At 48.5% G+C, this 24,157-nt stretch overlaps 12 protein-coding genes across 12 annotated transcripts; 6 read left to right on the plus strand and 6 right to left on the minus strand.

Annotated features, from left to right (window-relative positions):
* Positions 1–523: 523 nt before the first annotated feature.
* On the plus strand, positions 524–1,586 carry N7516_010231 (oxidoreductase, short chain dehydrogenase/reductase family; the record flags this gene model as incomplete). The annotated part of the gene is made up of 4 exons (XM_057222950.1): positions 524–978; positions 1,038–1,149; positions 1,209–1,322; positions 1,386–1,586. The coding sequence occupies 4 exons, from the start codon at positions 524–526 to the stop codon at positions 1,584–1,586; spliced, it is 882 nt and encodes a 293-aa protein (XP_057070171.1).
* A 490-nt stretch (positions 1,587–2,076) lies between these two features.
* On the minus strand, positions 2,077–2,881 carry N7516_010232 (uncharacterized protein; the record flags this gene model as incomplete). The annotated part of the gene is made up of 5 exons (XM_057222951.1): positions 2,077–2,101; positions 2,204–2,265; positions 2,325–2,369; positions 2,478–2,532; positions 2,745–2,881. The coding sequence occupies 5 exons, from the start codon at positions 2,879–2,881 to the stop codon at positions 2,077–2,079; spliced, it is 324 nt and encodes a 107-aa protein (XP_057070172.1).
* A 585-nt stretch (positions 2,882–3,466) lies between these two features.
* On the minus strand, positions 3,467–6,387 carry N7516_010233 (putative protein transport membrane glycoprotein Sec20; the record flags this gene model as incomplete). Its single annotated transcript, XM_057222952.1, has 6 exons — positions 3,467–3,631; positions 3,684–4,495; positions 4,945–5,016; positions 5,124–5,666; positions 5,723–5,967; positions 6,068–6,387. The coding sequence occupies 6 exons, from the start codon at positions 6,385–6,387 to the stop codon at positions 3,467–3,469; spliced, it is 2,157 nt and encodes a 718-aa protein (XP_057070173.1).
* A 562-nt stretch (positions 6,388–6,949) lies between these two features.
* N7516_010234 (mitochondrial 54S ribosomal mL53 protein) lies at positions 6,950–7,270 on the plus strand (the record flags this gene model as incomplete). The annotated part of the gene is made up of 1 exon (XM_057222953.1): positions 6,950–7,270. The coding sequence occupies one exon, from the start codon at positions 6,950–6,952 to the stop codon at positions 7,268–7,270; it is 321 nt and encodes a 106-aa protein (XP_057070174.1).
* A 427-nt stretch (positions 7,271–7,697) lies between these two features.
* ipp1 (inorganic diphosphatase IPP1) lies at positions 7,698–8,950 on the minus strand (the record flags this gene model as incomplete). The annotated part of the gene is made up of 4 exons (XM_057222954.1): positions 7,698–7,860; positions 7,918–8,345; positions 8,414–8,533; positions 8,588–8,950. 4 exons carry the CDS (start codon positions 8,948–8,950, stop codon positions 7,719–7,721), a joined length of 1,053 nt encoding a protein of 350 aa, XP_057070175.1. The 3' UTR covers positions 7,698–7,718.
* Positions 8,951–9,801: 851 nt separating this feature from the next.
* Positions 9,802–11,225, plus strand: N7516_010236 (tRNA-dihydrouridine(20) synthase (NAD(+)); the record flags this gene model as incomplete). Its single annotated transcript, XM_057222955.1, has 2 exons — positions 9,802–9,855; positions 9,882–11,225. The coding sequence occupies 2 exons, from the start codon at positions 9,802–9,804 to the stop codon at positions 11,223–11,225; spliced, it is 1,398 nt and encodes a 465-aa protein (XP_057070176.1).
* A 502-nt stretch (positions 11,226–11,727) lies between these two features.
* Positions 11,728–15,064, minus strand: N7516_010237 (DEAD/DEAH box helicase; the record flags this gene model as incomplete). Its single annotated transcript, XM_057222956.1, has 2 exons — positions 11,728–14,898; positions 14,930–15,064. Coding segments are annotated over 2 exons (3,306 nt in total), but the record flags the coding sequence as incomplete, so codon positions are not given.
* A 583-nt stretch (positions 15,065–15,647) lies between these two features.
* N7516_010238 (vacuolar ATPase assembly integral membrane protein VMA21) lies at positions 15,648–16,129 on the plus strand (the record flags this gene model as incomplete). Its single annotated transcript, XM_057222957.1, has 3 exons — positions 15,648–15,742; positions 15,817–15,908; positions 15,973–16,129. The coding sequence occupies 3 exons, from the start codon at positions 15,648–15,650 to the stop codon at positions 16,107–16,109; spliced, it is 324 nt and encodes a 107-aa protein (XP_057070178.1). The 3' UTR covers positions 16,110–16,129.
* Positions 16,130–16,507: 378 nt separating this feature from the next.
* N7516_010239 (putative cystathionine beta-synthase (beta-thionase)) lies at positions 16,508–17,101 on the minus strand (the record flags this gene model as incomplete). Its single annotated transcript, XM_057222958.1, has 2 exons — positions 16,508–16,942; positions 16,997–17,101. 2 exons carry the CDS (start codon positions 17,099–17,101, stop codon positions 16,508–16,510), a joined length of 540 nt encoding a protein of 179 aa, XP_057070179.1.
* A 959-nt stretch (positions 17,102–18,060) lies between these two features.
* On the plus strand, positions 18,061–19,500 carry N7516_010240 (putative mitochondrial phosphate carrier protein; the record flags this gene model as incomplete). Its single annotated transcript, XM_057222959.1, has 6 exons — positions 18,061–18,324; positions 18,389–18,553; positions 18,620–18,873; positions 18,940–19,285; positions 19,346–19,365; positions 19,425–19,500. The coding sequence occupies 6 exons, from the start codon at positions 18,061–18,063 to the stop codon at positions 19,498–19,500; spliced, it is 1,125 nt and encodes a 374-aa protein (XP_057070180.1).
* Positions 19,501–20,211: 711 nt separating this feature from the next.
* N7516_010241 (DUF3602 domain-containing protein) lies at positions 20,212–21,098 on the plus strand (the record flags this gene model as incomplete). The annotated part of the gene is made up of 5 exons (XM_057222960.1): positions 20,212–20,299; positions 20,398–20,428; positions 20,499–20,568; positions 20,676–20,798; positions 20,979–21,098. 5 exons carry the CDS (start codon positions 20,212–20,214, stop codon positions 21,096–21,098), a joined length of 432 nt encoding a protein of 143 aa, XP_057070181.1.
* A 592-nt stretch (positions 21,099–21,690) lies between these two features.
* On the minus strand, positions 21,691–23,047 carry N7516_010242 (DUF2406 domain-containing protein; the record flags this gene model as incomplete). The annotated part of the gene is made up of 5 exons (XM_057222961.1): positions 21,691–22,325; positions 22,383–22,436; positions 22,513–22,635; positions 22,700–22,777; positions 22,861–23,047. 5 exons carry the CDS (start codon positions 23,045–23,047, stop codon positions 21,691–21,693), a joined length of 1,077 nt encoding a protein of 358 aa, XP_057070182.1.
* Between the last annotated feature and the right edge of the window lie 1,110 nt (positions 23,048–24,157).

The following is a 24,157-nucleotide window of genomic DNA, read 5'->3' on the forward strand; positions in this document are numbered from 1 at the left end:
CAGAGGGGGGTCCATATAGCCAAAGGGGGGTCCCTGCAGCTGAGGGGGGTCCCAGTAGTCCGACCCTATATATTTCCTGATTAGGAAAGTTTAAGCACAGTCACGTGGAATATCTGGTCTCAACCCCAGCTTGTTCCCCAGCTTGCTGCCCTATTTCCCCACTGATATGCAGTCGCACCATTCCTTAAACAGCATATTTTAGCACCGTTGAGAAGGAATCTGGCTTCACGACCAGATCGTTATTTGCGCATATCGGCATGATTTGTCGAAATCGGCGACTGCCTTTGAAAAATTGGACCTCAAATGGATTTCGTACAATTCCGTTCTACTATGATCCATCGAGCTGAAAACTTCCTAGTTAGGTTGCATATAGCCATTATAAGCGATTGCCTGGCTGAGGATGACGCGCTGGAGCATGTGTCTTATATGCAGCAGACACGCTCCAATCTGTTGTTAAAATAATCAAATCTACCATTTCATATTCATCCTTTCTTATCCATCATAGCTCTAACCTTGAGTCACAATGGCCCCTTCTATCTCCCTCGACCACACCACACCGGCAGTCGTGCCGGAGTCCAACGAGACCCCTGCTGCCTTCGTGCCTGCCGATGACCTTTTCTCTTTGGCCGGTCGCACAGTCATGATCACCGGAGGCGGCCGTGGTCTGGGTATGTGCTTGACAACTGCTGTCCTTGAAGCTGGTGGCGATGTTGCCTGTCTTGATCTGCTCCCCGGGCCCAGCGAAGAGGAATGGAGCGCCGTGCAGAAGCTGGCCAAGCAGCGTGGCCTTCAAGCAACATACACCCAGTGCGATATCACCAATGAGGAGGACACTAAGAAAGTGTTGGGAGACGTTGCGGCCGAGGCACTGCGTAGGGACAAGCCTTTGCGTGGTGCCATCACTTGTGCTGGCATTCAACAGATGGTCCCCGCTCTTGATTACCCTGTCGATGGATATCGGAAGATGCTGGATGTCAAGTGAGTCGGATAATGTTGTGATGCAAGATCATCTTGCTGATTGCCGTTTTCCTATTCAGTGTTCTTGGGACATTTATTCCCGCCAAGCACTGTGCGCGTATCTTCGTGGAGCAAAAGACTCCAGGCAGCATTGTGATGATCGCGTCTATGTCTGGTCAGGTTGCCAACCGGGTAAGTCTTGCAACGGATTGAATTCGAAGATAATACACTAACAGGTGAATCTTTTGTAGGGATTGACCTGCACCGCATACAACTCCTCCAAGGCCGCTGTGCACCAGATGTGCCGGTCGGTTGCCCAAGAATGGGGCCAGCACAATATTCGCGTCAACACACTGTCTGCAGGAGTAAGAGATCAATTTCCTGTTCTGGCTTGTCTGAGTGAATTCGGCTGACCATTGATATCATAGTATATTCGCACTGCCATGACCGACGCTTTGCTTCAGGAGAAGCCGGACTTGGAGGAGACTTGGATGCGTGGTGCACTTCTCGGACGTCTTGGCACCCCCGAGGACTTCAAGGGACCTACTCTATACATGCTCACTGATTCTAGCGCTTGGATGACAGGTGCTGATCTCCGAGTCGATGGTGGTCACTGTGCGTCGGCATAAGCTGGTGATTCAGTAAACGGTGAGGTCAAATGAGAGATGAAATAGACCTGACATGCTTTTAGCGTTTTAGAGTGCATTCGGGTGGGCCATAGAAACGTTTTGAAACTAGAGATTCCATTTGCTTCACTATCTACAAGAGCATCTGCTTGCAAGCTCTTTCTATCCTTCTGGAGTGTACATGGTAGGAAGAGATGATGACCGTCTAGTCTCACCTTCTGTCACTTTCGAAAACATTTCTGTGGGTTTGCAAAGAGAATGAATTCTCAAAGGTTTATTTATACACATCGCCAACCAGGACCCAGCTTATGCCGGCTCGGGGGTCCTGTCCAAGTAGAGCCCTTTATGCCCCCGCATTTCAAAGGAATACATAAAACATTTGTATGATGCCCCGGGGCAGGACAACAAAACTGGCCACCTTTGATATACCAGCTTATTAACAAGTAGAAAGCTCCCTCAAAGCCCAAGGCATTCAATTGGGTCAAAGTTCATTCTACGACTCGATGAAGTCGAAGTCACTACCCATACACCATTTAGGGCTTAACTGTTGTTTCCTTCCCGCATCCTATAACTCGAGTCTTCGGTTGACCAGGAACATAACCCCTTATAGAATGACTTACCGCATAGGGATATCGCCATCCCTATCGGGAAGAGCGCTAGCTAGAGCAGCAACAAGAATCCCCTGTATCGATATGATATGTTAGTTATGGTGCGGGAGATCATTCTAGGATCAATACTCACGAGATCGATTTGTTCAAGAAGGCTCCCTGGGTCGATATTGCGGTCCTTAAGGTTATCATGTTAGAAAATAATCAAGGAATTTGTTCTGGGAGGTGTTTTTTACGCGGCAAAGTGTCTCGATGGCAGATCTCCAAAGGGCGAGTAGTGGGCAACTTCGTTGAATGTGTCCGGTGTCGTGACAGAGGTAACAAGCGAGGGTGGTGTTGCTCTATAAGTTTCCAGTTTATTTGTCAGTGGTTGGTCAAAGGGTTTCATTTTCAAAACAGCATATACAACATGAGAGGGGCATGTTGAAGAGCAGGATGAGAAGGCAAAAGACATTTGGATGCAGTACAAATATCATCAAGTACACTCTCCAGGCTAATGCTATCGATATCGACACAACAGTGGGGAGTACATTTTTTGGAACGTATAGCTTACCTGGTGGTGGTAGTGTTGGATTTGGTATTGGCTTTGTTGCTGGTATGGTTGGATTCGGTAGTGATGCTGTTGTCTATCATCATGGCCAGCTCCTTGGTTAGCTCTACCAGCACGACGAGGGTCGCGACTAGCTCCATGGTACAGTCTGGCAGGGTGGTTAGGGTCCATCTCAAGATGAGCGAAAAATACGAGTCCTGATAGAGAATCAGCAGAGTATGTTGAGTGTCAAGACTTGGGAATTCCAGGCTTTTGTTGGCAGATGAAAGTTGGTAGAAAGTGAGAATTAAAACGAAGCAAACTTTCTAATTTCATCTCATGATTGGTTTTGAGCAGAATAAGAGAGAGAGATGAGCTCTGCTAGTCTCCTATGGTGCTACTTTGCCTAGCTTTTTGTTTCATGTTGCTTGTATATATCTCTTGCTTTATTCCTACTAAAATGAAACAAAGGCCAGGAATCAAGGCCATGATTAATTGTCTATAATTTAGAGGAATTTACCATTTTACAATGTTGTTTATTGGCGCCAGTAGTTGACACAAAAAGAAAAGTGGAAGGGTATCATGATCATTTCATTCGAACAAGATCTGAGGGCTAAGAAAATCCGAATATAACGCCTCGAACATGTAGGCCGTCCTTGTCCCGAACGCCATCTCTATTTTCAATCAAGTATTCGGGGAATCTTACTGCTGACCAGGAGGGTCATCGAGATTTGACAGAATGCCTCTCAATTTCCACTCAGGACTCCCGCAATGCGTAGTGCAAGGTCCAACATGGAGAGATGCTCATCGGACCCGTCAACCAGCCGCTTGTCCATCTCCGAGAAGAGCATGACAATCTTGTTTTTCTGGATATCAGGGATTGCTTCGTTGAGCACTACACGTCGGTATAACTAGAAGAGGTCAGCAAGATGCAATGCCAACACGAAGAGAAGAAGAACAAACCTGTCCAACAAGCTGCGTAGCACTCCAACCATCAGCCACAAGGTCCGTAATCACCCCCGAGACAGCCTCGTAGACCGACCCACCACTCTTGGGCTGCATAGCCTCCACAAGAGAATCCAAAATGTCCTCCGGCAGCACGCCAGCAATTTCCTCAATGCTGCGAACCGTAATAACACTAGAATTGCTACCAGCATCCGTCATCTCAGCATCATCATCAGCATCCTTCACAGCAGGCGGCTTCGTAGCACCGACCAACCGCGCCGCACTTTGCAGATACGTGATAGCACGACGCAAATCACCCTCGCCACACCGGATAAGCGTATCGATAACCCCATCCTCAAGCTGCAAACCCTCCCGCTCCGCAATATTCGAGATCCGCTCACCAGCAGCGCTAGTATCCAGCATCTTGAATCGGAACTTGCTGCATCGACTAGCGAGCGGCTCGATAATGCGCGTGACGTAGTTACAGACAAGACAGAACCGCGTGATCCGACTGTATGTCTCCATCGTGCGGCGCAGAGCGGACTGTGCGTCTTGCGTCATACTGTCTGCCTCGTCGAGGATGATGATCTTGAATGGTGGACATGGGTACTGTGCGCGGTAGGCGGCATCCAGGCCTGTTGGTTGGGAGAGCTGGGCTCGGGCGAAATTCTTCACTTTGTCGCGGACGATGCCGATACCGCGCTCGTCGGAGGCGTTCAGTTCTAGGATTCGGGAGCGGTAGAGGGCGGGCCCGAAGAGGGATTTGGCGAGGGCGAGGATTGTCGATGTTTTTCCTGTGCCGGGGGTCCGTAAAAGAGCATATGGGGGAGCTAGTTGGTGTTATTTTTATTATTCCAATTGTTCATGGGCTGGATGGTTTACGTTTGAAGCTTGCAGAGTCCGCCGCAAGACTTTGGTTGTGTGGTCTTGCGCAGCAACATCATCCAGGGTCTTGGGACGGCTAATAAATATTAGTCAAATTGCTCGGTGAGTGCGACATGAAGCATTGGCTTACTATTTCTCAACCCACGGCTGGAGTCGGGTCGTGTCTTCCTTGTTGTCACCAGCTTTAGACTTGGAGCTACTGGATGCTGCGACGGCAGCGGCACGAGCCTTATTATTGAAAAAAAGAAGCAGCCATTGTTGTTGAATAGCCTGAAATCAGCAAAAGTCAGGGTTATCTCGAGAGCTGGTCTGCGATGTGTTGAAGATCTCTCTCTCTGACGCCCTCCACAATCGAGACGCGTCTCCACGTGACACGCGCAGCACTTAAACATACCGACCAATGAGAGCAGCTCACTGCTTCGATATACTTCAACCCCATCCTCACCTTCAATGGTGGTCTTAGAAACTACAAAGATCAAGATTGCAAAGTTCATGATTGCATGGTATCTCATTAATGCTCGGATCAATATCTATAGCTCGTCTCGGACCGGTTCCTCCATCCCGGCCTCGAACATCCTCTTTTTGTATTCCGGGGAAGCTCTGCCTGTCTTGCCCTCTCCTCCGGGGTGACATCGTCGATGTCTACGCTTGATTGTTTCTCTTGCTCAACCATGTCACCAATTTTGTCAATTACACGATCGCTATCGATCGGTGCTGACGGCTCTTGCTCCCAGGCAGTGATACTGGCTGTCACGGTTCCTGTTGTAGCCGCCGTGGCCATTTGATGAATCGCCGTAGAGACATCCCCTGCGAGGGACTGAGAAGCAGACTGCGCAGCTGTAGTGGACAGTCCAGCTGCACCTAGTGTTGCAAACGCGACCCGACCGATGAACTTCAAAGGCAGCCATAAAAGCCACCAAAGAGGCCCATAGAAGACACGTCGAAATAGAAGCCAACTGATTGTTGCAATAAGAACATAGAAAGCAGTCTCAAGGTACCACGTGTCGGACTTTTGGGAGCGGAGAAGGGAGTTAGCCAGGTTGCGGGACGAGGAGAGAAGTGTATCAAGGCCGCTATAAGACTCGGACAGAGATGAGATCGCGGCTGTGGATTGTTCTAACCGAAAGATATTAGCATCCGGTATGATCAGAGAAAAGGCAAGAGGTACTCACCAAGGGTCGATTGGGCAAATTGGCTGCGGGAGAGCTCCGCCTGCATGAGTTGATGGGTTCTGCGTAGCGCAGATGTCACATCGTTCGAGGCGTTCAAAACAAGATCATCCTGGGTAAACTTCTCTGTCGGCTGCTTCTTCTCGGAGGAATGCGATCTCGACAGCAGCAACTCTCTCTCCTGCCGCTTGGCAAGTTCGGCTTTCCGCTTCGCTTGTAATTGGGCAGTTCGGAATTCACCTCGTGTTCTGGAGGGTCGATTAGCATATGCTGAATATATAAAGACTAGCCAGTGGACTACGACAAGGAAATATCCTCGGCATGTGCAAGTCGTTAAGAGTATCTTACCTCTTGAGATCCTCAGCCAATCGCCCCACCATCGAAATGACCCGCTCCCTCTCAGCCTCCTTCTGTCCATGAACAGCAGGGGCCTTGCGCCTGCTATCAGAGCCGGTTTCCAGCGCCTCGGCTTCTACACGCAGCAGCTCTAGCTCTTGCTCGGCTTCCTTCAGTCGGGAATGTATTTCACTCCCAAGCTCCAGGCGGGCTTCATCGCCCTGTCCGATAGAAGCAGTAAAATCGCGTAATCGATCCACAAGGGGTTGAATTTGTCCCAGAGAAGTTGAGAGCTCTTTCACGCGGCCCTGGAGGGCTGTCGTGGGGGACATCTTGCGATGAGAGTATTGTTTATTCGATGTAACACATTCAAAGTGCTATCTGTTCGGCGAGTTGAAGGAATGTTTTTGAAAATAGATACTAGCGGAGAATATCCTGAGAGATTTAAAGGAATAAGTTGCTTTGAAAGTGTCGAGTTGTTCCACTCCAAGTTGCCATGTAGACGGGCGTCATTTGGCATTGTGTTTGCATCTGAGTCAAACATGCCCCATTCTTCCAACCGCAATTCGCAACGGCGACTCTGGTGTAGTTAGGACTTCCAATTGACCTTGCGCCTTTAACTCTCAGACTTGTCGCAGACAGACTGAGACCCACGCGATATTCTCCTTGGATCAATCTTTCGCGAGTTAACTGTCCAACCGCCGCGGAATCAACCCCAGCAAACACCACCTTTAAAAAAAACTTCCCGCCGGCCCTCATCCACTCAGGTACGCAACAACACAACCAAGACAGAGCTACAGGATATAATTCATTCCGGAAAGATCGAAAAACTGATCAATTTACCAGCCTACAAAACCTCCCCCGCCCCTCTCACCCCCAACCCAAACCGCAACAATGACCATCCCCATCGCCACGATAACCACCTTCCGGACCGCCTACAACCCCTTCTCCCGTGGATCCCGGCCATGCCGTCTGTTCCTCGGCATGCTGCGCACACCAAACACTATCCCAACAAGCAGCCCGAACCATATCGATATTAAGGTCAAGCAATTGCCGCGGAACTCCACCGAGTCACCGACCATGACTGTTGGGTTTAAGGGCGGCAAGGAGCTTACGCTGGATGTCGGAAAGCGCGGGCTGAAGATTGGCGATGTTATCGAAGAGGTATCCCGTGTTGGCAGAGCTCTGCAGCGGGAGGCCAGCCTGAACAACTAGGGGAAAGTTATATTGTTCGAGCTGTGCATTCGTGTATTATATTACCTATCATTTGTTTCATCTGACGATTTTTGGCGCTGTTGGGCATGTCGGAATACTTGAATTATTCTTACTTTGGTAAAGAACATAGGCTGTTTATGTATGCCTCATAGTTACCTGACATTGGGCTTAGTGGAGTAGATTTGAAGATCTTCTAAGGTTGCACAATCGGTTGGATTTGGTGACAGTTTCATTGCTACATATCCAGTTGCTCAGATTTGCATCCTGCCCATCGAGACTACTTTTCTCTAGGCCGCGGCGGTAAAGAATAAGTATAGGGAGCAATTCATTCACAATTCAAAAATGGGACCTCTCCTCGGGGAATCGAAGAACATAATCTCCACCAGGTAGACGATCATAGGCTTGAAATGGTTGGTTAGTTTTATACTTCTTTGGCAAAAAACACCATTTATACTGCGGCACCTGAGATGAAGAACCACTTGTCAATGCTGCCATCAATGGGAGCAGGGGGCAGAGTCTCGTTGCGGGGGATGGCAGCGAGCTGAGCCTGGTCAACACGGTCGGCAGATCCCTCAACAGTGGAGTTGGCACTGGCGCTAGTTAGCTTCAACATCCTAAAAAAAAGGATATATTTGGGTAGAACTCACAGGCTGATCTCGCCACGGGCGGTCTTGCCAGAGACAAGCTTCTCCCAGGCGTCGGAGCACTCGCGGATGACATCCTCGGCGTACTTCTTGTTCTTGCACTCGCCGGAGAAGGCGAACTGGTTCTCGGGCTTTCCATCGGGGATCTTGTAGATGCGGAACCACTCGTTGGTGGCGCGCATGAGGCCGGGAAGCTGGCGCTCGACATCCTCAATGTCGTTGAGCTTAGGAGCAAGAGGATCGTTGACATCGATGACAATGATCTTCCAGTCGGTCTCCTCCTCGTCAATCAGGGCCATAACACCGAGAACCTTGACCTGCTTGACCTGGCCGGTGTAGCCGACAAGCTCACCAATCTCGCAAACATCGAGGGGATCGTTGTCACCCTTGGCCTTGGTCTCGGGGTGGACGGAGTTGGGGTCTTCCCAGGTCTGGTTCGTAACATGTCAGTTTTTTTTTACCCCTCTTCCTATCCACGGGTGGGAGGTCCAAAACTTACGCGAGGGAAGGCACCGTAGTTCCAGAGGTAACCCTTGTGGGGGAAGCAGTTGCGAACGAAGCGGAGCTTGCCCTTCTTGGTGTCCTGCTTGATGGGGTTGAGGAAATCATCCTTGGAGATCTGTTGATGCAATCAGCATGTGGTGGGGTCAATTGAAGTATTGTGTTGTCGTACCTCCTGCTTGGCGTTGGTCCAGCGGGGGATCTCAACGACCATGTTCAGGATGGTCTGCTGCTCATTGGCGTAGAGAGGAATGTCGTGGAAGGGAGAGACGGGGACGCCATCCTTCTCAACGAACACACGGTGCTCGAGAGTGTATGGGGAACCAATCTTGCGGATAGAGTAAGACATGTTGGGTGAAGCGGACGAAAAGTGTCTAGATACTTGGGCCGCACGGGATAAGGGAGAAGAAAAGGAAGAAGAGGAAGAGAGAGGGGCAGTCAAAGTGGGGGGAGCCAGCGTTGCTGATGTGCGCCAAATAGAACGGGAGGCGGTGGAGGTAGCACTTCCCAGTCGGGCCAAAGGAGGACGAGTCATTGGCTGTGATGGAAATGGGTTTAATATGTTTGGTTTTTTGTTATATTTAGTATTTCTGATACAAAACTTGAAATTGTACCTTTTAATCACACAAGTATATATGTTCAATGTGTTCAATGTTGTGATGCGTGGTGGTGTTACCCCTTTGACTGCGTCGGAAGTTTGTCTGAAAAAAAAAAAAGAAAAGAAAATACAAAAAAAAAAAAAAAAAAAAAAAAAAAATCATAGCAGTTCCGAAAGTCGGCATGTCTATGATCAACCCGAATTAGATTGATATCCCGACTGATCTAGTCAATTGCGGGTGTATATTGTATACAATTGAAGTCTCGTGCTCGCACTACATATTAAGGGATATTATAAGACACAAGGTAGGTACATATACACTACATCTTTTAACTATTTGGTAGGATGTGCACTGCATGTACATACCCGACCCCATACTGCCAGACACCCCGATATCGGCAGTATACGCGGTCTATAGATCAATTGCAATTGTATTCACTTCAATTGTAGAGTTATAATCTTAGAATCATCAAACCTGGAGAAAAATCGTAGACAAACACATTCAATGTTCACAGTAGAGCATGTCATGATCCTTCAAGGGAAGCCCAATCATTGGTTGCTTTGATATTACAAGGTGCTCAAAAATACCATTAAGATTTAGATTACATAAAAACATGAAATCCAATTACCTGCCCTGAAAAGAAAAAAAAGAGAGTTATCGCCACTATCTTCACGTGACCCAAGCTTTCTATCGGGAGGATACCCAGAAAAAAAGAAAAGACCGTTCTATATACTCCCCTCTCCCCGCAATACCTAGGAATGCTATGATCAGAACTCTCCGCAAGACAATGGCAACCCTCGCAACCGCAACTCCAACTGCACCTGCCCCTGTGCCGGCCGTTGTGCCGCGCGTGCCCATTCCCCCAAGGGTGTTGACTACCGCAACAAAATCGTCCTCGCGCCAATGGTCCGATCGGGCGAACTACCCTCCCGCCTCCTAGCGTTGAAATACGGCGCCGACCTTGTCTGGGGCCCTGAAACAATTGACCGCTCTATGATCGGCACCCAGCGACAAGTGAACCCACGAAACGGCACAATCGAATTCACTCGCGTGCCCAGCAACGGCGGACGCGCCAACAAAACAGCCAAAAAATCAATCATCTACCGTATCGACCCAGAGCGCGAAAAAGGCCGGCTGATCTTCCAACTTGGCACAGCCGACCCGATTCTAGCAGTACAAGCAGCGCATGTTGTGGCCGGCGACGTCTCAGGCATCGATGTCAACTCCGGCTGCCCGAAACCCTTCTCCACAAGCGGTGGCATGGGCGCCGCCCTCCTCCGCACCCCGGACCTCCTCGTCTGTATTCTGGAGTCCCTCGTCAAGGAAATCGGCGAACCCTACCAAATCGGCATCTCGGTCAAGATTCGCATCCTCTCCAATCCCGAAGAAACAGAGGCCCTCGTCTCCCGCCTTGTGAAGACAGGCATCACAGGCTTGACAGTCCACTGTCGCACTACTCCCATGCGACCACGCGAACCCGCAATCCGTGACCAGATCCCAATGATAGTGCGCATTTGCCACGACGCCGGTGTGGCGTGCGTGATGAACGGCGACGTGACTTCGCGTGACCACGGGCTTGCGCTGATGAACGAGCACGGAGTTGACGGCGCGATGATCGCCACCTCCGCGGAGACTAACGCGTCTTGTTTCCGCACCAAGGAGGATGGCGGTCTCTCCCCGTGGCCGGAGCTCGTCTACGAGTACCTGCGCTTCTGTATCGAGTCGGAGAACCGTCTGGGCAATACCAAGTACCTGCTTAACATGCTGATCCCCGGCAAGGTCAAAGAGTTCCAGGATACGAAGCTGTTGAAGACGTACCTTGATATCTGCCGCCGGTTGAAATTCGAGGATTTGCTTCCTGCAGCTGCGGGTCTTGATCAAATTTTGGGTCTCGATAATCAGTGGAAGGCTTCTCCACCAAGCCAGTCTGAACCTGATACATCCATCCAGTCTGAACATGATATACCCACCCAGTCTAAGGCTGTGCAGAATGCTAAGGAGTCCGAGACTGCTCGTGCGGCTGGCGGCGATGCTGTTCGGACTAAAGCGCCCTTGCCGGCTGTTCATGGAGGCGGTCCCATTCGGCGATCTTCTGCTCCTCAGCCGACTAAGGTTACTCAAGTTGATGCTGAGCAACCAGCTGAGCAACCAGATGTCGAGGCTCCTGTTCCCGTTGCACAGACCGAGGCTCCATCTCAGGTGACGGCGTAAATATCACTTTGCACCTTTGGCTCCATTTATCGTCTATAATTGCTTTCTTTCGTGCTCTTTTCTCGGCCCACATGCATAGCCCTTGGTTTTTTTGTCCTCGCTTAATTGTTGCTTTTCATGTTACTTATATCCGCATTCTGAGGTGTTTTCGATTGCTTTCCATCTGTTCTGTCCAAAGATTATTCCCCAACTTACATATCTCGTTCTCATTCCTGGATGACTAGTTAGTTACCTACTGTAGTACAATACATGTTACTTAACGCTTTACAAGAATTGTGCACTAAATCAATGACAATTGGATTTCTGATCCCTGATCCTCTAATCTAACAAATGATATTCGATTCCGAACGATCGCCATGATATTGATCCCAAACACCATGTACTCACTGTGCCATGTTCGGCACGGTATTAAATGCATCACCATGCAGATCCTCACAACAGAAACTCCAGTGTACCCTTTTTTTCGTTTTTGCTCTTTTTCTCATTTCCTTGTTGTGCTCATTCACTTCTTTGTCTCCGCTTCGATCTCAGCCATGATCATTTCCTCGACGACCTTCATGCCAGCCTCCTCACCCTTCTTCGTGCTAGCTTCCTCGTCCGCAGCAACGGCCTGATCAAGTGCCAGCTTGGTCTGGCCTAGTGCGTAGATCTGTTCCTCAATGGTTTTCTGGGTCACCAGACGGTAGACTTCGACCTCGCGGTTCTGGCCGACTCGGTGGGCACGGTTTTCAGCCTGCACATCTTCCTGTGGGTTGAAGGAAGAGTCGAAGATGACCACGCGGTTGGCACAGGCCAAGTTGATACCGGCACCACCGGCCTTGGTGGACAGAAGGAAAACGGGGATCTCGGTGCGGTCGTGGAAGGCGTCGAGAATGGATTGGCGGTCCTCGACGTTGGTGCGACCATCCAGGCGGACGAACTCGATTTTCAGTGTCTCCAAGACGTGCTCAAGAATGTCCATGACCATTGTAAACTGAGAGAATATGAGAGTGCGGTCGCCATTGTCGATGAAACGGGTGAGAAGCTCTTTGAGGTGCTCCACCTTGCCGGAGTCCATCCATTCGTTGCTCTTCAGCTTGAACTTGCCAAGGGATTGGGGGTTTTCCACACACATGTGGTGGCACTCGAAATCGTTGTACGCCTTGAGTTCCTCGAAAATGATCTTGGGGTCGGATAGCGACCACTTGTCTTCCTTCAAACAGGCCTTAGCCATCTTCTGCAGAATCTCATTTGTGTAATGGCGACGAGCAAGGAGAGGGTGAATAGCAGCCTGGCGCAACTTCATCAGAATGTTGGCGGACTTCGAACCAGTCTTCTTTCCAGCGGCACGATCTTCCATCAGCTGGCGCACTTGCTCTTTTTCATGGGCGTAAATCTTGACCTGAGAAGGCTTCATTTGACACCAACCGACATGGGAGTGCTTGGCTGGAAGATCAATGACCTGATGCTTCTTTCGTCGGAGGATAAAGGGCTTCATCATCGACTTCGCGCGCTCAATGCGCTGCTGGGATAGGAGGGTAGCATGGGACTCGTCGGTGGTCTTTGCCTTGTTGGAGAAGACAGCATGAAGATCATCTTTGTGATCCTGGAAGACCGAGGGAAGAATAAAGCCGAGAAGAGATGCCAGCTCCTGCAAGTTGTTCTGGAGAGGAGTACCGGTGAGAAGCAGACGGAAACGCGCCCGAATTCGAATCAACTTTTCGTAAAGCTGAGATTGATGGTTCTTGAGCATGTGGCCTTCGTCGTAGACACAAACAGTGAAATCCATGTCACGCAAGAACTTGGCATCAAGCTTCGCCTTGGCAATCGTGTAGGTGGTGATCACAACGTTGATCTCGTCACGTCGTTCCTCGATCTCCTCCCGGATAAGCGCACGCTCGTTGAGACCAGCATAGTATGGCATGACGTTCAAGACTGGACAGAACTTCTGGAATTCGCGAAGCCAGTTCTCAATGGTGGAAGAAGGGACAACAATCAGATGAGGGCCCTTGATGCCCTTCTCGAACAGATGCGCGAGGAATCCAATGACCTGGCAAGTCTTGCCCAGGCCCATGTCATCGGCCAGGATGCAGCTGAGTTTCTTTTCGAATAGCAATGCGAGCCAGTTGATGCCCACAATTTGATAATCCTTCATGACCAGGTCGTCGGCCATGATAGCGGGCTGCGAGATAAAACGTGATTTGCGCTTGGAAACAACCAGTTTTCCGCTTTCTTCGTCACTTCCGGAAGATTGGTGTTCAGTCGCAGGAGTAGCAATGCCAGAGTCGTGCTCTGGTTTGGCAGGGGCAGGAGCAGGAGCAAGGTTGGTGATTTCCAAGTCTCCCTTTTTCCCGAAGGTGTCGACGCCCCATTTCTTCATCTCATCAGCAACTGGTTTACCAAGTGCCGCAACCTCGGTAACAAGAGTGTCAATGGCCGTGTATCCAGTCCACATATCAATACACTTGTCGACAATCTTGTCACCGATGGGCTTGGGGGCCTTGCCTCCTCTCTTGCCCTTGGGCTTCACAGTCTCTGCAACTGGAGCAGAGACAACACGCACCGCATCGAGGGTCTCGTATGGACGGTTCGAAATGATAATTTGAGCAGTTTCTTGGGGGATAGAAGCGAGATCAGCGAGATCCTGAACACTGCATGTTTTGAGGAATTTCAAAACCTTGGAATCCAAACCGCCAGCGGTGGATTCTTGGATCTCAATATTAGAATCGTCCGAATCACTCATCATAGCCTCGGGGGACTCAGATCGGTCAGGTGAAGGAGCTTTGCGACCCTTCTGGAGCCGTCCCAGCTTCTTTTTCGGGGGACTGTCCCCGTCGATGGTGATAGAACGAACAGGCGAAACAGCACGGGAAGAGCCTCCAGACTTGGGTCCACGAATCAGTCGGCGACGAGGCTTTCCTTCGTCATCGGAATCCTGGCCCTTGGGCTGCTTCATTGCTGCCCACTTGTCCTGAATGGTGCCACGGGCTTTGATGTTCTGCTTGGCCATGGGGACCGGGCCCGCAGCCGGGGAGGCGCTCAATTCATCATCGGAGGATTGAATCACCACGGGACCATTCTCCTGTTCAGCAGCATCCATTTTTGCAAGATTTTGGAGGGCGTCGTCGTAGTTGCCCTTTGCTTTCAACATGGCGTCCATACAGGCTCTAACAGTCATATGCGGCATGACTTTGAGAATGCGCTCAACCTTGACGCGGAGTCTGAAGTCGTTGATTTCATGAAGCTGGATGTCTGGAACTCCCACAGGCTGTGCGTGAGATGGCGCATCTTGGCGCACTTTTTTCAAGGCAACTCCCTTGGGTTCCGGCGGACTCATTTCATCTGCAGTCCGCTTGATTGCGGTTCCAGGATTGTTCGGATCGTACATTGCAGAGGCTGTAATCTCTCGGAAGCGATCCATTGGCCCGGTGTCAGGGCGGACGGGAGACTCCATGATCTTTTCTTTTTCGGGGCTCCGAATGGTTTTCGCAAACAAAGATGGTTTTATATCTGTGTTTTGTAGATCTTCTTCGTCTGAGGATCCACCTCGATATGTCGGTCCGTCCTCAAGATCAAATGTTGGTGTTCGTTTTGTAGGACCAGAGGCAGGAGGTCTGAATTGTGTCCCAGAAGGAGCGATTAAGGATGAAAGTAAACCGCCTTGGACTCGGCGGGGGAGGAGAATAGGCAGGGCCTATTGGTGAAGATGCAGCGACTTGAATGACAGTGCTATTTTGCCGTGTGTAAGGGTGTTCAAGTAGTTGTGTTGGTTGGGTCAATCTTTGCGACGGGGTTATCGCTGGAAGAGTGGCGAGAGTTTCGTAGTCTTCGCCAGGGGGGTACTCGGAATGGTTTTTATATCTCGAGGAGGAGTATTATTGCCCGATTCATCCATCTCTCATAAAACTAACAATGTCATTGAACCATAGAAGCCATTTAATTGTTCTGCTCTATTCAGGAACGTTTTTTCTGTTTTCTGCCAAAGCGGACACGCGCGACAGTGGACGCGCCCAATCACGTGTGAGATCCGTCAATTAAGCTGTAAATTCGAACAAAGAAAGTAAGACATACGAAGTAAGACATTAAGAAGTTCAATCACATGAAGACCGTCGAATGAGGCTTAGGTCTATATTGAATATATTGAACTTGTTAAATTGAATAAACAATAGATCGTAGCTTTTGCCAAATGCGAACGAAACAAAGAGAGTCAGTCACATGGGATATACATCAATTCAACCAATCAAATCCCAGCATGTGACGGCGGGCACTGCGGGCACTAAGTTATCTCCGCACCTGCGATTGCGATAGCTTCAGTTCCTTTGTTCTCTCACCATAGGCCTTCCCTTTTACATCCGTTTGACCTTTACCTTTTGTTTTTTTTTTTTTTTTTAAAAAAAAAAAAAACTGTTAAAAAAAAAACTGTTACCCCAAGAGAAAACAAGGATGTCTGCCCGTCGCCCTCACACCCAGTCCTATGCCGATGTTACAGCGAAGCCTGCGCCGCAAGGCACTTCCGACGTGGCCCCAGCTGTTCCTGCGTAAGATAAATAAATAGGCCTTAGAAGCTTAAGTTGATCTTTCAAGACACATTCTAATTAGCTTTGATATCTAGAGATGTGATATACAAGCTCCTTGGCTTTACAGCTGCCATGATCGCTGGCCCCATTGGCATGTATTTCCTGACTGTGAATACAATCTTCAGTGGTGAGTATTTCTCCACCTCCCAACTTGCAATTGACAAATACTAAATTGAATTGATGTTATGTAGGGAGCTCGACACTCGCCGGAGTCACCGCCGCCGTTACCGCCAACGTGGTCTTGTTCGCATATATCTATGTCGCCTGGACGGAGGACCAGGAGGACAGACAAGCAGCTAGCAAGTCAGATTCAAAGAAAGCCCAGTAGAGTGGATAAAACTCGACCTGGGTGATTCCAGATCACACAATTACTGTTTTCGGCGTTGCGGCATTCTTCGGGTGGTTGGGGTTTCTTTTTTTTTTTTTGTATAACTGGGATGGAACAACTTTGACCATCTAAGAACTCAATTGTAAAACTACATATTGATTGAGCTATTCATCTGACTGTTAGATATCCCGGATATTCCTCGGATACCAAGTTCCACACTTCATTCCCGACAGTCAAGGCTCATATTAGAAATGTGCTGTTCATGTTGAAGGAACGGCAGGTAGAGACCAAAAAGAAAACCTCAACCCATGCCCTCGGTATAGACAGATACGCCGATATGCAGTGCCAAACAGAAACCAGTCTACATATTCCCATTCTCATTCTCCTCGGCTATCAGCTTAGGTAGGTCTGCGCTTGACAAACTCCTCCAAGTCCGCCTTGGTAGCAACACCAAGCACAAACTTGCGTGCCAAATCAGTGACAACAGCAAACTGCTGCTTCTCGCGCTTCTCGCCATTTGGTCCCGTCTCGCTCTCGAAGAACTGTTCGAGATCCTCGAGCGGCGTGTCCATCGTGATGACCTGGTAGATACCACGTTTGCGGTTAAACCGCTGCATCGCTGCTGAGACTGGATCGCTTTCTTTCACAGCACCACTCTGCAGCAGCTCTCGTAGTCGTGGGATGCTAAGGTAGCCCAGCAGGGAGCGCTTTGCCGGGGAGATAACGGTGAGGTGCGTGTAGTCGCGCTCGTAGGCGGCCATTAGGGCTGTGGAAATTGGGTCATGGGAGGAGATTGAGAGCGCTGGGGGAGGATCGAGATCTTCAATTGTTGCCTGTGTTTTGTGTTAGTTCGGGGGTCCGGATGATTGTTATTGGGAGAGACGAACGCCACGGTACTTGTCAGCCCAGGCTGCTGTAGATGATGTGCTTATTTCAGGGGTGGCTTGTTTCTCGCGAGTGAAGGCCTCGCTGCCGGTCAGGTATGATGCCATTCTGGCTGTGATCGCGATGAGGGGTTGGTGAGGGGCAGTGGATAGGTTGGAGTGTAGTCGAGAAGAAGGACAGTTGGATGGAAGACGAAGAAGAATTGGCACAGGTGTAAATATTGAGAAGTGAAGTAAGGGTTCTCAGTAGGGTATACCTAAGTTGTGTAGGATCAAGAGCTCGCAGCCGTTGCGAGATGACTTTTTGATGTCAAGCTTGGCATCTCTTTAACTCCACTACGGTCAGCGCTTGCGGCCACGGAGCATATCAGATTCATACATACATATCCATTTTATTTTTGCTTCCAAGGTTCTTACTTTTGATTCAATATAGCTCTCTCTATCTCTCTCTCTCATGAGGCCTAAAGAAAAGGAGAAAACAAAGCTAAGGCAGCCCTATCTCGATATCCTCACCCTACAGAGTACTATATAGTATCACGAGTGAATATCTAGGCTAGATATCCACACCATTGGCAACTATATATTTATGATGAAATGATACAATAGCCCTTAGTGTATCTTTATAGACTCCAAGCACATGTGCTTAAATAAGTATACAAACCGGTTTCTCTTTTGGCCCCAGGAGGATTGTGATCAGGTGCATATAACTAGTACTAGCCACGGAGGAAGTACAAGTATTAACTCCTAACTCCGATGGCTGTTTCATGAGTACAAGTATTAATTCCAACAGAGTATGGAGTACACATCGAGAGTAATCTCTCCTCTTCAAACATACTGTAAACCAAGGTTGGAAGCGCCTACCGCCAAGACTTACCACCCCCACACGTCATTGTCTTTGGTGAGCTCTTACTGCCCTCCGTCACTTTCTATTTCATCCCAATTCGATCTCATACAGATTCAATTAAAAAGGAAATACATTCAGTGACACTGGAAATCCACCCTTTGGTGGAGATCACCCGCATATCCAAACCGACTCCACTCATACCCACCTCCACCCGAAGTACACTATGATTCCCAACTGGATCAACGCTTTCGCCGCCCAGCATCCTCTAGGTTCTATGAGCACCAAGGAGAGCTCCACTGCTAAAAACAGACCGTTCACAGCTTGGAGTGCACTCGACGATGTGAAAACCAAGGCCGACGACATTGCCCACGAGGCAAGCCGGGAATTTAATGCTGCAAGCCAGAAGGCTCAGGAGAAGACCGGCAAGATTCAGCCTGGCTCTCTGAAGTACTATGCAGCTTGTACATTTGGTGGAATGCTAGCATGTGTGCGTATCCCCTTTTATCTGAATGGTGAGGACTATATGGACCAGATACTCACATATATACCAGGGTCTTACCCACACTGCCGTGACACCCCTCGACCTGATCAAATGTCGCCGCCAAGTTGACTCCAAGCTCTACAAGAGCAACCTACAAGCCTTCCGTACCATCCGTGCAGCTGAAGGTATTCGCGGTGTTTTCACGGGCTGGAGCCCTACCTTCTTCGGCTACAGTGTAAGCCTGAGCGACATGTAGAGCTTTACATTCCTTATGTATCCGTACTGATTACCGTTATAACAGGCCCAAGGAGCTTTCAAGTATGGAGGATACGAATACTTCAAGGTCTTCTACAGCGACCTAGTCGGCCAGGAAAATGCGAGCCGGTTCAAGACTGCCATCTACCTGACAGCAAGTGCTTCGGCGGAGCTCATCGCAGATGTTGCGCTGTGTCCATTCGAGTCTGTAAAGGTCCGCGGTCAGACTACCATTCCTCCTGAGATCACAGGTACTTTCAGCGGTATCTCAAGCGTTGTTGCCAAGGAGGGCGTTGCTGGGTGAGTTCGACGTCTATCGTCTTTCGTTCTTGAGTCAAATCCTCTATCTTCTGACTCTTAAATCAGTCTGTACAAGGGTCTCTACCCGTTGTGGGGCCGTCAAGTTCCCTACACTATGATGAAGTTTGCTTCCTTCGAGACCATTGTTGAGATGATCTACCACAATCTACCAGGTCAGAAGTCCGACTACAACAAGGGCGCCCAGACTGCCGTTGCATTCACAGGCGGTTACCTCGCTGGTATTCTGTGTGCTGCGGTATCGCACCCTGCAGATGTCATGGTTAGCAAGTTGAACGCGAATCGACAGGCGGGTGAGGCATTTGGCGCTGCTATGAGTCGCATCTATGGTGACATTGGCTTCCGGGGATTGTGGAACGGACTGCCTGTCCGTATTGTGATGATCGGTACTTTGGTGAGTTGTTCTCATGTTCAACTAGTTTAATTCAGCTGCTAACAAGCCTCCGATGTACAGACCGGTCTCCAATGGATGATGTATGATCTCGCTTTCCTTTGGTCCGTGTGCTAGATATATACTGACTTTGATCTTACAGCTACGATTCATTCAAGATTTTCATGGGCCTTCCTACCACAGGTGGCTCAGGCGAAGACAAGAAGAAGACGAACTAAGGACGTATCTGGTTTGATTCCGATTCCGCGGGTAGCATGCGCAGCTTCTATGATTCTATCCTTTACCATATGGGCCATGGCTACGCTGATCTTTATGTCTTTTCTCAGGAATATTCTATCATTGCACCAGTTCAATACAATACTCTCCTCTCCTGTTATTCCCTTAATATTCCCTTAATATGGATATACAATATACAACATAAAGTAAACGCCAAGTTCGCTATCGGCCAATTGCAGTTTGTCACCCCTCCACCAATCGGAGGCCGTTATCTTATCAGCGACGTCAAATGTAGTTCTGCGAATATAAATGTTCAATGTCGTTGAATAACAACATCTGAACGATATACAACATAGATCATAGATAGAGAACGATCGAGATTAAGGAACATATTGGCTCGGAATCTCAGTATTATCTACGGACTAGCTCCCCCGATCCCATCAAGTGGGTGGGTTATACTTAATACATCTAGATCCCCCAAAATTCACTTATCTTATAACCCCCCTCCTGTACATCTTAAGCCCATTTCGAGACCCAAAAGAAACAGTAAGCTCACAGTTACACCCCAACACGTGGATATCCCCGCCATCACATCTTGTACCTGCATCCATCGCCCCATCATCAATAAATACCTGCCCACCTACCCCAATCCTCTTCCATTCGCATCTACTTACAACCCATTTCACCTACAACCACCCCACCGACAAGAACCAATGTCTAACAAAAACCAGTCAACAACCATGCTCGAGAAAAATAAAACAAAGGAATCCGAGGCACCAATGGTCTCTCACGGCCGAGGAGGTAATAAACCCACCTAAATTCTAAACCCCCAACCCTAATCGCAATTCGCGATATCCCCTCTATTCCCAAGACAACCAACCAACAAGCTCCAAAACTAGGTCAAGGAAACATCGGCCATGACACAACCGAGTAAGTACAACATATGTCCGAACGAGTCGCTCGCACAGGCGACACATAACTAACCCAAACTCATCAATAGATACGTCGATGGCGAGATCGTTCGTGAAGGCCCATACGGCGACCAAGGTGATGGCGCTTACTCTGCCGGCGTGAGTATAACTACAATTTCTCACCCTACCAACCCCAACCCCAGACCCAAGGATCTAAGGATCCAATGACCTAACCCAACTCCCACTGACGCATGAAACTTCACCAGCGAGGCGGCGCAGGAAATATCGCTTCACCAATGGTCCGTCCGTCGTCCAGGGCGCCCCATGACGTCGAGATGATACCTGAGCTTGCTGTCCGCGACTCTACAGATGAGGTGTACCATACCGGGGTGAGAATAGAGCTCTTTCGTTATGTTGAATACCTATTTTTCCGAATCTTCTTTAATTTTTCCTATGGATTTCCCCTTTGTTCTTTTTTACTTTTTATCCCACCCCTTTACCCGATTTTGGATTTTCAGGCGCATTTTATTTTCCCAGACACTATGGCTGACTTCATTTTTTGGGGGTAGCGTGGTGGACAGGGGAATGTTCATCTTGACGAGGCTACGCTCAAGGAGAAGGAGAAGAAGAAGGTTGCGCATGAGGGGTTGGCTGATAAGTTGAAGTATAAGTTGCTGGGGCGGAAGTAGAAATTGGGGTGGTGCTTTTTACACTTGGTTCTTTCGTGATTCCCATTTCTCTGGTGCGGTGGTGATGGCGGGTGAGTGGTATCAATTTAGGGGACTACTATATGGATTCCCCCTCAATTTATTCTCTGGTTTTGTTTTCCTATTGTCGATTATCATTCACCTCTTTAAGGGTGGATCTTATACTTAGGTATGGATAGGTGTTTGTACCTACAGGTATATGCATATGGAGAACAATAAGGAAATGTGAGGGATATCCTAGGAGGGATAGGATAGGTAGAATAGATACAGATCGATATGAATAATAAACAAAAAGTGAAGAAACAAACTCATGACGTCTCCCAAGTGTCCATGTATCATAACCTCATTACAGCATGCAATTGAAACAACTAGCCATGAAAAAGCAAAAACAATAGCACATCTCGCATATCCATATCCGGTGCCATACAAAATGAAAAACGCCAGTCTGCACAACCCGGAAAAAAAAGAAGAAAAAAAAAAGGATCATGCAGCTTGAAATGAAGTGTCCAGATACAGTATCAGTATCAAGCATTGTTCATCTTAGTCACATCTCACTCAAGACACTCGGATTTATTTAATCTTTGCTGAACCGGCGTTTGAACCAGCTCTTCCTCTTCTCCTGTTTCGGCGGAGCCGGAGGTTGGTTCACCCTCTTTTGTGGAGTCGGTTGTGCAGGCCCAGCCCCCGTGGGAGTCGGAGCACCTCCAGCAGGTCCACCCCAGCTCGAGTCACTGAAGGGCTGGGGGATCTGGGGTGAGTTGAAATTGAAACCATGCTCGACTTGAGCACGTCCATCAAGACGCTGTTGCTGCAGAACCTGCTGCTGCAATTGATCGTTGGAGCTGTTCATCGAGCTGGGGTCTGTAGACTGGCCGTAGGGGTCTGTGTAGCCAGAACTAATGTGTGACATGGCAGCCACATTGTCACGGGACCGTTGGTAGCCGTATTGTGAGCTGCCGGGCATGTTTGGGTAGCCCTCGGACGGGGTGAGGGGTGCTGAGGGTGATCCTCGGGGATGGTGGGATGGGCGTCTTCTGCTGTTTTGGCTATATCCACCCTGATTATATCCGCTCTGGGCGTAAGGGTTCGGGTTTTCGGGTGATAAAGGTGTGTTTTGGTATGCGTTCACGATGCTGTCTGGTCGCGATTGTGTTTGGCCGTAGTGATTGCTTTGTTCGTAGTTTCTGTTTGAAGGACCAGTGTTTTGACCTATCGACGAAAGGATTAGATGCAATCAATGCAAGCGAGCAATCACATAAAACATACCTCCATAGTAGCTGGTTCGTCGGCTGAAGTCGCCCATCTGTGATGCGGCATCATCTATCAAAGAAATCAGTCCCTATTCCCGTATTCCTGATTTTTCACAAGGAATTGCCAAGAAAACAAAAAGGAATACCTGTTTTAACATATGACGCACGGTTATTATTGTATGAGCCGTTGATGGCTGCCTCAAACGATCGAATTGTATCCAAGGGGCGCTCCAAACGTGGTCGAGTGGGATTTGACAGGTCGGGATCGGCTAGGAGGAAGCAAGGGTTAGCAAAATAGCCCCCAGGAATGAAAGATTGTGAGTGAATACGAACTGATGACATTCCCAAACTGATCTTTGAATTCAATTTCTCGCAGGGAGCCTAAATTTGACTTTTCCAACGCAACGGCCACTGTTGAAATGTCAGTTGAAGTGAAATGGGAAGGAATGCGACCGGGCCAGAATCAAGGCCCAACCTCTCTCAACTGGACGTACTAGGCTGAAGCTCATTCATGGCGACGAGTGGATCTGCTTTGGTGTGTAGATTGCGACGAGCTTTCTCTTCTGAAGACTCAGATACTCCACGTTTATGGCCTGTTGACCCGGATTTGTCTGATCTGTCGGACTTGACACTGAATCCACGACTCCTTTTAGGAGAGGTGGGAGATTTGGGGGTGTCCATTTTTATTAAGAGTTCCCACCGTACTTTTTAGCGTCCGAGATTCAAGGCAGGTCTGAAACGGTTGTGATCTGCCTACCGCTGGAGTGGAGCGTAGGTGGAGGTAGGAATTGCCAAGAGGGGCGATAACAATTCCGCGCGTTTGCAATTTGAGACACGTCAGGGAGTAAGGCTGGTCAACAGTAGGATATAATCGACACGGTGAAATAAATGGAGGCTAACTGAGTGTGACTGGGTGACAGGGTGACTAGGAGTGATTTGAGGGTGGTTTGAGGGTGCTTGGCCAAGTGGTTGGGGTAAAATGCGAGATGTGAAGTATCAAAGAGTGGAGCAAGGAGAGCAAATGAATTACAATAGTACAAGAGTACAAGAGGCAATAGAAATTGACCTGAATTGCAAGAATTGTAGAATTTCAAGAATTGCAGAAATGAAGAAAATGAAGAAAATGAAGAAAATGAAGAAAAGGGAAATGGAATGGTTTTTATCGGGACCACGCAACCCCAAGGCTTCCAGGTACTTCCAAGTCACCGAGTACGTACTCTCTTTTTCTCTGTGGCTCCTTTTTTTTTTTTTTCATTCTTCTTTTTTTTTTTAATTTTTTTTTTATGTCCAATTTCTATTTAGCTTATTTCGTTTCTTCAGAATATTAAGAATATTTAGAATATCCATATAAAAAAAAAAAAAACAATCTCGCTAAATGTCTATTCCTCCATGGTACAACAATTCAGTTCTATCCTGCGATTGGTGATGTTCCTCCGGGGGCCCAGAATGGGAAATGGGAAGACATAACTATACAATAATGCTGTAGGTGTAGTTATATATTGTATGTGTATATATTGTATATGTATACTGTAGGTTAATTGTCAGATATTCTTAATCTTCTAACTAGGGTTCTGTGGAACAATTGATCTTGATATAAACCCAACCTGGACATTCATACTTATGCCTTCATCTATTAAAAGTCTCACTTTTTACTTTTTTTATTCCCAGCCATTCTAGAAAATCAGAATTACGCGTGATGCAGATCATCCGGGCTATTCCAATTGGTCTGATTTTGGGTATTATATGTATCATATGCCGTGGTGTATATCCTATGTATTCCTTATGAACGCT

Source organism: Penicillium verrucosum (genome assembly GCF_028828655.1).
Source record: "Penicillium verrucosum strain IBT 35672 chromosome Unknown utg000004l_segment0_segment0, whole genome shotgun sequence".
Lineage (NCBI taxonomy): Eukaryota > Fungi > Ascomycota > Eurotiomycetes > Eurotiales > Aspergillaceae > Penicillium > Penicillium verrucosum.